This window comes from Gobius niger (genome assembly GCF_951799975.1).
Source record: "Gobius niger genome assembly, chromosome: 6".
NCBI classification, from domain to species: Eukaryota; Metazoa; Chordata; class Actinopteri; order Gobiiformes; family Gobiidae; genus Gobius; species Gobius niger.
This window is the reverse complement of record NC_136857.1, coordinates 437,381-448,617: the sequence shown is the minus strand read 5'-3', so window position 1 is coordinate 448,617 and position 11,237 is coordinate 437,381. Positions and strand designations below refer to the sequence as shown.

The 11,237-nt window shown below is 50.1% G+C and overlaps 1 protein-coding gene across 1 annotated transcript in view; it reads right to left on the bottom strand.

The window, feature by feature from the left end:
- Positions 1-2,257: 2,257 nt before the first annotated feature.
- The window catches only part of LOC306964362 (von Willebrand factor A domain-containing protein 5B1-like), a gene marked incomplete at both ends in the record, with an annotated part of 71,941 nt that continues 62,961 nt past the window's right edge, over positions 2,258-11,237 (bottom strand). Inside the window, 2 exons of the mRNA XM_079558354.1 lie at positions 2,258-2,344; positions 7,488-7,777. Coding sequence (XP_079414480.1) covers positions 2,258-2,344; positions 7,488-7,777 — 377 coding nt within the window. The remainder of the gene's footprint in view (positions 2,345-7,487; positions 7,778-11,237) is intronic.

The following is an 11,237-nucleotide window of genomic DNA, read 5'->3' as shown; positions in this document are numbered from 1 at the left end:
TTGGCCTCATATTCACAGAAAAAGATCTAAATTAGGAAATGGAACAAAGCGGAGCTCTTATATGATGTGAAGCTCGACATCGTAACGTGGAAATACGCAAAGTCATGACTTTCCTTCCACATGTGACTGAAACTGTAACAAATACAACTTAAAACAGACTCTCAGTCGTCCAGAGGCTCCTGGTTAAAGGTTATGAACTTTGTGCAGCCTAGAGTGCGTTCTCTGCACAGCCCAGTCAGGACGGAGCTGCACTGACCCACAGGCCAGGGGCGGATCACAGGAGGGGGCTCAGAGGGCAGGGCCCCACATACAAACACACCCCAGCATTAAAAAATAAATAAAACATCTAATTCTGTCTCAGTCAGAGCAGAACAAAATGTCAGTTAATATACATTTATTTCAATCATGGTGAGGAGTAAAACCATTAAATCTAACACAATTATAAAAAGGCATAAAGTTATAGTTTATTGTGATTAAATAAAACGGTCACATTCTATTTAATCACAATAAACCACCGCCCCGGGGTCTCGCTAATGGTCGGTGCCTTTGTGGCTCTTCACAGGATCGAGGTTGAACATTTCGGCTCTTGGTTTCTGACTCGTCGCCCCCCCTGTCCTCATGTGCAGACTGAGCTCAGACCTGTTCACCACAACTGCCTCTAAAATCCTGCACTGTCACTCAGAAGTGCCGTCATGCACGAGCTTTATATAGAAACTGCAGTTACACGTGTGACCTGAGGTGGCAGTAGTGAGTATAAAATGTCAATGTCAATGTCAACTTTATTTGTATAGCACGTTTACAACAACACTAGGTGCCCAAAGTGGCATCTAGCCCCTTTAAATACTGTGATGATAAACTAATATCTTTAGCCATACTGTATTCAATCTTCTTCATGTTAACCCTGACACACAGGACAGGTTTATCTTTCTGATCAGATCTTGGGTAAAAGGTGAAAAATCTTAAATTGAAATCTGATGAACTCTGAAATCTGACCTTCTCCGATCTAATGTCAGACGTCATCAATTTAGTTTAGTTCTCTCTCCTCCTCACAGTTCACTCTCCTCCTCTCTCCTCTGTCTCCTCAGCTCAGCTCCCACTGCTCTGGCCCTGGTCTACGCTCAGCCCAGGCCCTACAGCTCATTTTCAGAACATTTTATAGCGCGACAAACAGAACCGTTAAAGTGACTGACTTCTTACCGCTGACTTTGTCCTGGTCTCGACACGCGCAGCGCTGACGGCCCTCTGGTTTCCTTTCGTTTCCTTTCCCCTTAATAATCCAGTCATGTCGCGCTGGCACGTTCATAAAGTTATCAAATTTACAGTTTACTTTACTCCCACGTCGTAGATGGGCTGTACCATCTTCTTAAACAGCTGCCCTTTATTGAGCAGGAGCGTCAGCGCCGCTGCGGCTCGAGAGGCAGAGGAGGAAGGAAGCGCCATTTGAAGTTGTTGAACATTAAAATTAAAAAAGTATTTTCAGCACATGTTGGCTCAGTAGGGCAAATATCTAACAATAAAATAAATAATAATGAATATTGTGGAGAAAAAAAACAGGTCTGGAGAAGGGCACTTACAGGGCACTTACAGGGCACTTACAGGGCACTTACAGGGCACAGGGCACAGGGGCAGGTGCTTGAGCATCACCTGGGCTCTACCTGTGCACGTCCCTGCTATTAGTCCTTGTTTATTTTCAATACACGCTAAACCCACATGTTCTGCCTGTGTTGGTGGTGTTCAAACTATGTCCTACAAACAAAAGGGTTTATGCCATGTAGCTGATGTCCTATAGTAAACCCATAGAACACACCGCGATACACTAGGGCTGTCACGGTATGAAAATTTTACCTCACAGTTATTGTGACCAAAATTATCACGGTTTTCGGTTTTATCGCGGTATTTTTTTTAAATGTGTGTTAATATGTTCAGAAAGCATTGATAGTCCTACACAAACTGAAATCGTTTCAAAAAAGTTTAACAGTGCTTGTTACATAGAAAAAATACAGACAAAGCCTTTTATAATAATAAAAACACAAAACAAGACAGTCATTTTCACCGTCAAAATTTTTACCGGGGTTTACCGCTACACTGGTTACCGTGACATCCCTACGATACACACCCCTTTATCCTGTACGTCAGGAGGGAAACCTGACTGGCACCCCTAAAAGTGAACCTAACAATAAGAATAATAACAAAAACAACAACAAACAAACAAACTGTGAATCCGTCACCGCTTCTTCTGCCTGCAGTGAACTTTGGATCACGGTGTGACCACGTACACAAAAACACTCCAGTCTGCATTAAATGTCCTCTGAGGTAAATGTTCTTCAAAAAGCTTTTCAAAAACCTACAACATTGAGAATAGCCCTTCATGGGTGTCAGTCACATGATCATTTCCCATTTTGTTTTGCTACAGCGTTTCCATCAAAGAAAATCTGCATTTGTACAAACTGCGCATAATAAATGTGCATAACCAAAGCGGATTTACATACGTTTCCATCAGAGAGTTCATGATGGCCGTCGGTTGCCGGGGTTACGGAGCATTTACCCGGCATGTGTGATTTAACTCAGCGTTCCAGTCCTGTCTGGCCACATCATTCATCTCGTCAGAAATGTCAAATAAATCACAAAGCAAAGTCGCTGCAGTAACGACTCTGAAGTCTCACAGCACAAACAAAAACACACCAGAGTCAGTTTTCTACATGTCTTTTGAAGCTGTGGTCATCTGTAGAGTGTCCTTCATCTGGCACCACAGATCTATACTGTAAACGCGAAATGACCAGTTACTCCACACTAGACGATGGTGCTATGGATTTCAAAATGCTTCTGCTTATAAATAGAGTCTCTCTCTCTAAAACCAAAAAGGGTTTCAGGTTCGAAATCTAGGCGTGATCATGGACTCAGACCTGAACTTCAACAGCCACATCAAAGCAAGAACATCAGCAGCTTTTTACCATCTGAAAAACATGGCTCAGATCAGAGAAACAGTGTCAGAACCAGACTCAGAGAGACTTATCCATGTGTTTGTCTCCAGCAGGTTAGATACTGTACCGGCCTCACTGTCAGAGCAGCAGAACATCCAGAACGCTGACAAGAACCAGGAAACACGACCATATTAGTCCAGTGCTCCGGTCTCTGCACTGGCTTCCTGTCACTCAGAGAATAGGCTTTAAAGGGGGGGGTATTCTGCAAAATGGACTTTTTCAAGCTTTCCATCCTGTTATTCTGTCAGTCCCTCATTAAAAACATGGCTGAAGTGTTGCCTTGGCCCATTCACGTATTTCTGAGTAATCTGTACAAACTCTGATGGCGGCCATTTTAGGGATAGGTTTGCCTGAGTCCTCCTAGGAACGCCCCCACCTCCTGGAGACGCCTCCGAGCTTTGGTCACCAGCCGAGTAACCAACCACTGCTCCTCAGCAGAACCCCCTCCCCACTGATGCCACAGACAGCGTGTGGAGGGGGCGTGTCTAAAGGCTCAGAGGTTCTTAAAGAGACAGAGGCCTATTTCAAGACATTCACTACAGCCATTTTGAGAGAGACATTTTATACAAGGCAGTTATTCTAAGAGAGATATAGACTGGTGCTATGGGACTGACAAAAGCAGAACACCCCCTCTTTAAAACAGCTCTGCTCGTGTACAAGTCTTTTCATGGTTTAGCTCCAAAGTACATCTCTGACATGTTAGAGCTGTATGAACCATCTCGGGCCCTGAGAACTTCAGGGAGGGGCCTCCTGGTGGTTCCCAGAGTCAGGACTAAACACGGTGAGGCTGCGTTTCAGTTTCATGCAGCTAAAATCTGGAACAGTCTTCATGAGGATGTGAGACAGGCCTCAACTCTGACAATGTTCAAATCCAGACGGAAAACAGTTCTTTTTGCCCATGAACACTTTTTATTGATTTTATGTGTTTTCACTGTGAAGCACTTTGAATTGCCTTGTGTATGAACTGTGCTCTACAAATAAACTTGCCTCGCCTATATCCTCCATGTGCTTTGCTCTGCTTATGTCTATTTGCGCCAGTAAAGTTGGCGACTGGAAGAAGAGACGATTCTAAACAAAAGATGAAAGACCTCTGTAGCTTCACACATTAATCTGAACAACCCACATGTTTGTCACAACATGTAAAACAATTATCTTATGAACATCCAATCACAAAATCCTACAATAATGGAAGAAACAACAGCACAAGTTTGGACTCAACAGGGCCAGACGGGACCAAGCAGCGCTTCTGTGTCAGCCCAGCGTTCTCCTACCTGACAGTCGCTCCTCCACTGGGCCTCGTGCTCGGGTTCTCCTACCTGACAGTCGCTCCTCCACTGGGCCTCGTGCTCGGGTTCTCCTACCTGGCAGTCGCTCCTCCACTGGGCCTCGTGCTCGGGTTCTCCTACCTGACAGTCGCTCCTCCACTGGGCCTCGTGCTCGGGTTCTCCTACCTGACAGTCGCTCCTCCACTGGGCCTCGTGCTCGGGTTCTCCTACCTGGCAGTCGCTCCTCCACTGGGCCTCGTGCTCGGGTTCTCCTACCTGACAGTCGCTCCTCCACTGGGCCTCGTGCTCGGGTTCTCCTACCTGGCAGTCGCTCCTCCACTGGGCCTCGTGCTCGGGTTCTCCTACCTGACAGTCGCTCCTCCACTGGGCCTCGTGCTCGGGTTCTCCTACCTGGCAGTCGCTCCTCCACTGGGCCTCGTGCTCGGGTTCTCCTACCTGACAGTCGCTCCTCCACTGGGCCTCGTGCTCGGGTTCTCCTACCTGACAGTCGCTCCTCCACTGGGCCTCGTGCTCGGGTTCTCCTACCTGACAGTCGCTCCTCCACTGGGCCTCGTGCTCGGGTTCTCCTACCTGACAGTCGCTCCTCCACTGGGCCTCGTGCTCGGGTTCTCCTACCTGACAGTCGCTCCTCCACTGGGCCTCGTGCTCGGGTTCTCCTACCTGGCAGTCGCTCCTCCACTGGGCCTCGTGCTCGGGTTCTCCTACCTGACAGTCGCTCCTCCACTGGGCCTCGTGCTCGGGTTCTCCTACCTGACAGTCGCTCCTCCACTGGGCCTCGTGCTCGGGTTCTCCTACCTGACAGTCGCTCCTCCACTGGGCCTCGTGCTCGGGTTCTCCTACCTGACAGTCGCTCCTCCACTGGGCCTCGTGCTCGGGTTCTCCTACCTGACAGTCGCTCCTCCACTGGGCCTCGTGCTCGGGTTCTCCTACCTGGCAGTCGCTCCTCCACTGGGCCTCGTGCTCGGGTTCTCCTACCTGGCAGTCGCTCCTCCACTGGGCCTCGTGCTCGGGTTCTCCTACCTGACAGTCGCTCCTCCACTGGGCCTCGTGCTCGGGTTCTCCTACCTGGCAGTCGCTCCTCCACTGGGCCTCGTGCTCGGGTTCTCCTACCTGACAGTCGCTCCTCCACTGGGCCTCGTGCTCGGGTTCTCCTACCTGACAGTCGCTCCTCCACTGGGCCTCGTGCTCGGGTTCTCCTACCTGACAGTCGCTCCTCCACTGGGCCTCGTGCTCGGGTTCTCCTACCTGACAGTCGCTCCTCCACTGGGCCTCGTGCTCGGGTTCTCCTACCTGACAGTCGCTCCTCCACTGGGCCTCGTGCTCGGGGCTGGACTGGCTGAGCAGCTCCAGTGTTCTCCTACCTGACAGTCGCTCCTCCACTGGGCCTCGTGCTCGGGTTCTCCTACCTGACAGACGCTCCTCCACTGGGCCTCGTGCTCGGGTTCTCCTACCTGACAGTCGCTCCTCCACTGGGCCTCGTGCTCGGGTTCTCCTACCTGACAGTCGCTCCTCCACTGGGCCTCATGCTCGGGTTCTCCTACCTGACAGTCGTTCCTCCACTGGGCCTCGTGCTCGGGTTCTCCTACCTGACAGTCGCTCCTCCACTGGGCCTCGTGCTCGGGGCTGGACTGGCTGAGCAGCTCCAGCGTTCTCCTACCTGACAGTCGCTCCTCCACTGGGCCTCGTGCTCGGGTTCTCCTACCTGACAGTCGCTCCTCCACTGGGCCTCGTGCTCGGGTTCTCCTACCTGACAGTCGCTCCTCCACTGGGCCTCGTGCTCGGGTTCTCCTACCTGGCAGTCGCTCCTCCACTGGGCCTCGTGCTCGGGTTCTCCTACCTGACAGTCGCTCCTCCACTGGGCCTCGTGCTCGGGTTCTCCTACCTGGCAGTCGCTCCTCCACTGGGCCTCGTGCTCGGGTTCTCCTACCTGACAGTCGCTCCTCCACTGGGCCTCGTGCTCGGGTTCTCCTACCTGACAGTCGCTCCTCCACTGGGCCTCGTGCTCGGGTTCTCCTACCTGACAGTCGCTCCTCCACTGGGCCTCGTGCTCGGGTTCTCCTACCTGACAGTCGCTCCTCCACTGGGCCTCGTGCTCAGGTTCTCCTACCTGACAGTCGCTCCTCCACTGGGCCTCGTGCTCAGGTTCTCCTACCTGGCAGTCGCTCCTCCACTGGGCCTCGTGCTCGGGTTCTCCTACCTGACAGTCGCTCCTCCACTGGGCCTCGTGCTCGGGGCTGGACTGGCTGAGCAGCTCCAGTGTTCTCCTACCTGACAGTCGCTCCTCCACTGGGCCTCGTGCTCGGGTTCTCCTACCTGACAGTCGCTCCTCCACTGGGCCTCGTGCTCGGGTTCTCCTACCTGACAGACGCTCCTCCACTGGGCCTCGTGCTCGGGTTCTCCTACCTGACAGTCGCTCCTCCACTGGGCCTCGTGCTCGGGTTCTCCTACCTGACAGTCGCTCCTCCACTGGGCCTCATGCTCGGGTTCTCCTACCTGACAGTCGTTCCTCCACTGGGCCTCGTGCTCGGGTTCTCCTACCTGGCAGTCGCTCCTCCACTGGGCCTCGTGCTCGGGTTCTCCTACCTGACAGTCGCTCCTCCACTGGGCCTCGTGCTCGGGTTCTCCTACCTGACAGTCGCTCCTCCACTGGGCCTCGTGCTCGGGTTCTCCTACCTGACAGTCGCTCCTCCACTGGGCCTCGTGCTCAGGTTCTCCTACCTGACAGTCGCTCCTCCACTGGGCCTCGTGCTCAGGTTCTCCTACCTGGCAGTCGCTCCTCCACTGGGCCTCGTGCTCGGGTTCTCCTACCTGACAGTCGCTCCTCCACTGGGCCTCGTGCTCGGGGCTGGACTGGCTGAGCAGCTCCAGTGTTCTCCTACCTGACAGTCGCTCCTCCACTGGGCCTCGTGCTCGGGTTCTCCTACCTGGCAGTCGCTCCTCCACTGGGCCTCGTGCTCGGGTTCTCCTACCTGACAGTCGCTCCTCCACTGGGCCTCGTGCTCGGGTTCTCCTACCTGACAGTCGCTCCTCCACTGGGCCTCGTGCTCGGGTTCTCCTACCTGACAGTCGCTCCTCCACTGGGCCTCGTGCTCGGGTTCTCCTACCTGACAGTCGCTCCTCCACTGGGCCTCGTGCTCGGGTTCTCCTACCTGACAGTCGCTCCTCCACTGGGCCTCGTGCTCGGGGCTGGACTGGCTGAGCAGCTCCAGCGTTCTCCTACCTGACAGTCGCTCCTCCACTGGGCCTCGTGCTCGGGTTCTCCTACCTGACAGTCGCTCCTCCACTGGGCCTCGTGCTCGGGTTCTCCTACCTGACAGTCGCTCCTCCACTGGGCCTCGTGCTCGGGGCTGGACTGGCTGAGCAGCTCCTGGACTTTGGCCCTCCTCAGCGGGTTCTTGACGGCCACGGAGCTGGGGTCGCTCGGGGTGTACACCTTTTTGGCCGGATTGTAATCCCCGATCTGATTGGTGCTGTAGGCTCGTCTCCGTGGCGACATTTTACCATCTAAACCTGAAAATAAAAAAGTTACTTCATCTGCTCTGTTCACACATATGAGAAGGAAAAGGAGGATGCAACGGTTGTTTAGGTTTTAAAGTTTGCCATATGAATCCAAATGAGCAAGACATACTGTAGTTTAAAGGGGCTAGATGCAAGTTAGTCATTTCATACTCACTACTGCCACCTCAGGTCTTATGCGTAACTGCAGCTTCTATATTAAGCTCGTGCACGACGATTTTTAAACTCTGTATAGTCCCTTTAAAGTGCATTTCAAGGCTGTATGATGTATATTACACCATGGTCTGGGTGAATACTGGATTCTGATTGGCCGGTGCATTATTTTGGTGTAACCGCACACGTAGTCCGGTAGTTAAATCACTGGGATGTCACTCCGCTGTGGCGTCGCCATAGCAACGCCTGACACAGCTGAGTCAGATAAAGGCGTAATTAGTGACTGACAGGAACGTATGAGATGGATTTAGTGTTTGCTAAATGTTTGTAGAGGAGAGTGAGCAGCTAGGTTAGCTACTGTTAATAACATATGAGCTTTACATTTCTATTGGAAACGGTTAAGGCTATTCATCATTTTCAGGCGTACATAAAATGATCCTGCATTGAAGCATCTTTGTCTGGATTAGTAAAGTCAAACATGTTAGTTTGAGTTGGGGGGGCCCAGGTGTAAGCGACTCCACCGCAGCTGTTTCCATAAACAGGTGAGCTGGTTGAGCTAGCTAGCTTTAGCTTCAGGTTAAACCTTGTAAAAGGTAAATAACTGGTGCCCACGAGTGGCGCATATCGGTGTTTCCTTCCAGGGAAAAGTGTTTCCGGGTTAGTCCTGTTGTGTTGTGATTCTGTGCTGATGTTGTGTCGTTGAGCCTGACTGAGATCCTCGTAATAGCTGCGGAGAATGACTCGCTCTGAGACCAGCCTTCAGTGACCGGCTAATAACCCACACAAAATAGTCCCGTAGTCTGGCAGATTTAGTGACTTTAGTCAATGAAAAACACATTTATTATAAATGTTAGGTTTGTGGGACCCTGGTATAAGCGGATTAAACAACGAGGAGCCGCGTTAGACGTTATAATGCAGGAGGAACAACACTGTGTCGGCCGTTAGAACCGGCTAACGCGGCTCAGAGCTGTTTAATCCTGACTTATTGACTTTGTGTTTATTTATTGAATCATGCTAAATAATGCAAACATTATGCATATTCCGAGCAGGTCTTTCCAACACTGGCATAATAGTATTAAGAATAAGCTCAAGTTCAAAGTCTTGGAGCTTTTCTATTTTTAACTTCAAGACAAAAACATCTACTGTGATTGACACAGAAGTTTACTTTGCTCTCGACGCTTTGTTTTTAACATGAGGCCAGTGATTGTCCATCCGGAACGGACCGCCTGCCATGGAATGTGAGGTGGTTATTTATTTTGACAAGACGCTGCTGCAAACTCATGAGGAAACAGAGAGGAAGAGCGGACACAAAGATGAAGAATCCTGCCAGTTTCAAGCCCTTGGATGACCACAGTGGCACAGCGGTTAGAAGGTCCCGGGTTCAGTCCCCGGCCGGATGGAGTCTTTCAGTGTGTTTGCATGTTCTCCCAGTGTCTGCCAAGATTTCCTCTGGGCACACCGGTTTCCCCCACCATTCAAACATGTAACAGGCTGATGTGATAGTGACTGAGTGGTTGGTGGTGGCGCAGATCTGCAGCCTCGTTTCCATCAGTCTGCCCCAGGACAGCTGTGGATGTTCAGGAAGTTCACCACCACAAATAAAGTCCTTCCCTTTTCTACATAAATGACTTGTTCATCTATTTCTTTAGGAAACAGGACCGTTTTTGTAAATAAAGTATCATTACATCTAATCTCAGTGTAAATCAGTCATTTACTTAGTGAACATTAAAGGTAGGGATGCACCGATACCACTTTTTCTAAAACCGATACGAGTACGAGTACTTGGATTTAAGTACTCGCCGATACCGAATACCGATACGAGTGCAAGGCATTTTCTTCAACATTCTTACTTTTTTCACAGCAGATTGGTTTGTAATTAGTAAATTTACTCATTTACATTACAAGTAGGCGACACATTTAAGAGCCGTTATATTAGAATTGTGCTGATGCCATTTATTTTTATTTTCATTCAATATCATTTTTCATTTTTATGTCTCTGTCCATCATAGACAGAAAAGTCCATGTCCAAAAGCTCCCAATGCCTGAGCTTTATTCATTTATGTGTTTTTATTTAACAATAGTATTGAGATGTTACTTAAATGGTCTCTTTTCGTCTTTACTTCAGCTCCTGTAGATTTTCTCGTGTGTTTGTAGTAACTTAGCGAGAAGCTACAGCGTTTTCATTGTTCTGCTGCAGCTCATTTTCCCTCAATATAAACATGCTGTAGGTCTTTACTTTGGATTTTCTGAGGACTTTTTAGTCGCTGGGTTAGTTTTTCTGAAGAATAAACCCCTGGGCATAAAACGGCGTCAGAATGGCCAAAACTGCGCTAGCCGCGAGTTAGCAACGTTAGCCTGTATGTTGTAAACACTGCAGACGCTGCAGCACGAACAACATATAGCTCTGGCTAAATCCAGCACAGACTCTGGTTTAGAGAGCGCAGTCTGTAATAAAGTCAAATATTGTATTTCCACTAAAGAATTCTCCAGTTTGTTTCTATTTTCTCTCCTCAGCTGAGAGCTGCGCCTCGTAGGTGCGCTTGCCGCACGTCAAATGGTATCGGTTCCTGGTATCGGGACCTCATGAATGAGTACGAGTATGAGTACAAGCATGTGGTATCGGCCCGATACCCGATACTGGTATCGGTATCGGTGCATCCCTAATTAAAGGAAACGTTACATGTACCGTATTTTCCCTTCTATAAGTATAAGTAGCATAGTATGTTTTCATAGTTTGGCAGGAGGTGCATCTTATACTCCAGAACGACAAATATGTGATGTTTTCCCCCCTTGAGTGAGAAGCGGAGGTTCCTCTTAGAGAAGAAAACAAACAAAGCTAATCACAGGCTAAAGGCTCGAAGGCCACCTAGAGGAACGAGCTCGCAAATGACAGCTTGAAAAACGTGCTGCCGGGAGGGGCGTGTCCACGGTGCAGCCACGCCTCCGTGCCCAGGTCGTTGCCACGGTGACGGTTCAGAAGTGACACCGAGGATGAAGATTTCGATGGACTTAGTGATTTGAACTGTTTATGTGACGTTAACATACCAGACACCTGTTTAGTTTGTTCTTTATGTTTCATGCATCCATGTGTTAGCAAACCTTACGCCTTCTCAGCCTGTGGTTTTCTCTTCATTACGCATATTTTGCCGCGTCTTGTTCTCCGGAGCGACTTATCGTCTGAAAAATACATTAAGTCGCTCCAGTAAAAGTCGCACCAGCCAAAAAATGCCGAATGAAGAAGAAAAAACATGGAAGTCGCACCAGCCTCGGCAACGACCCTGGCACGGAGGAGTAACTGCAC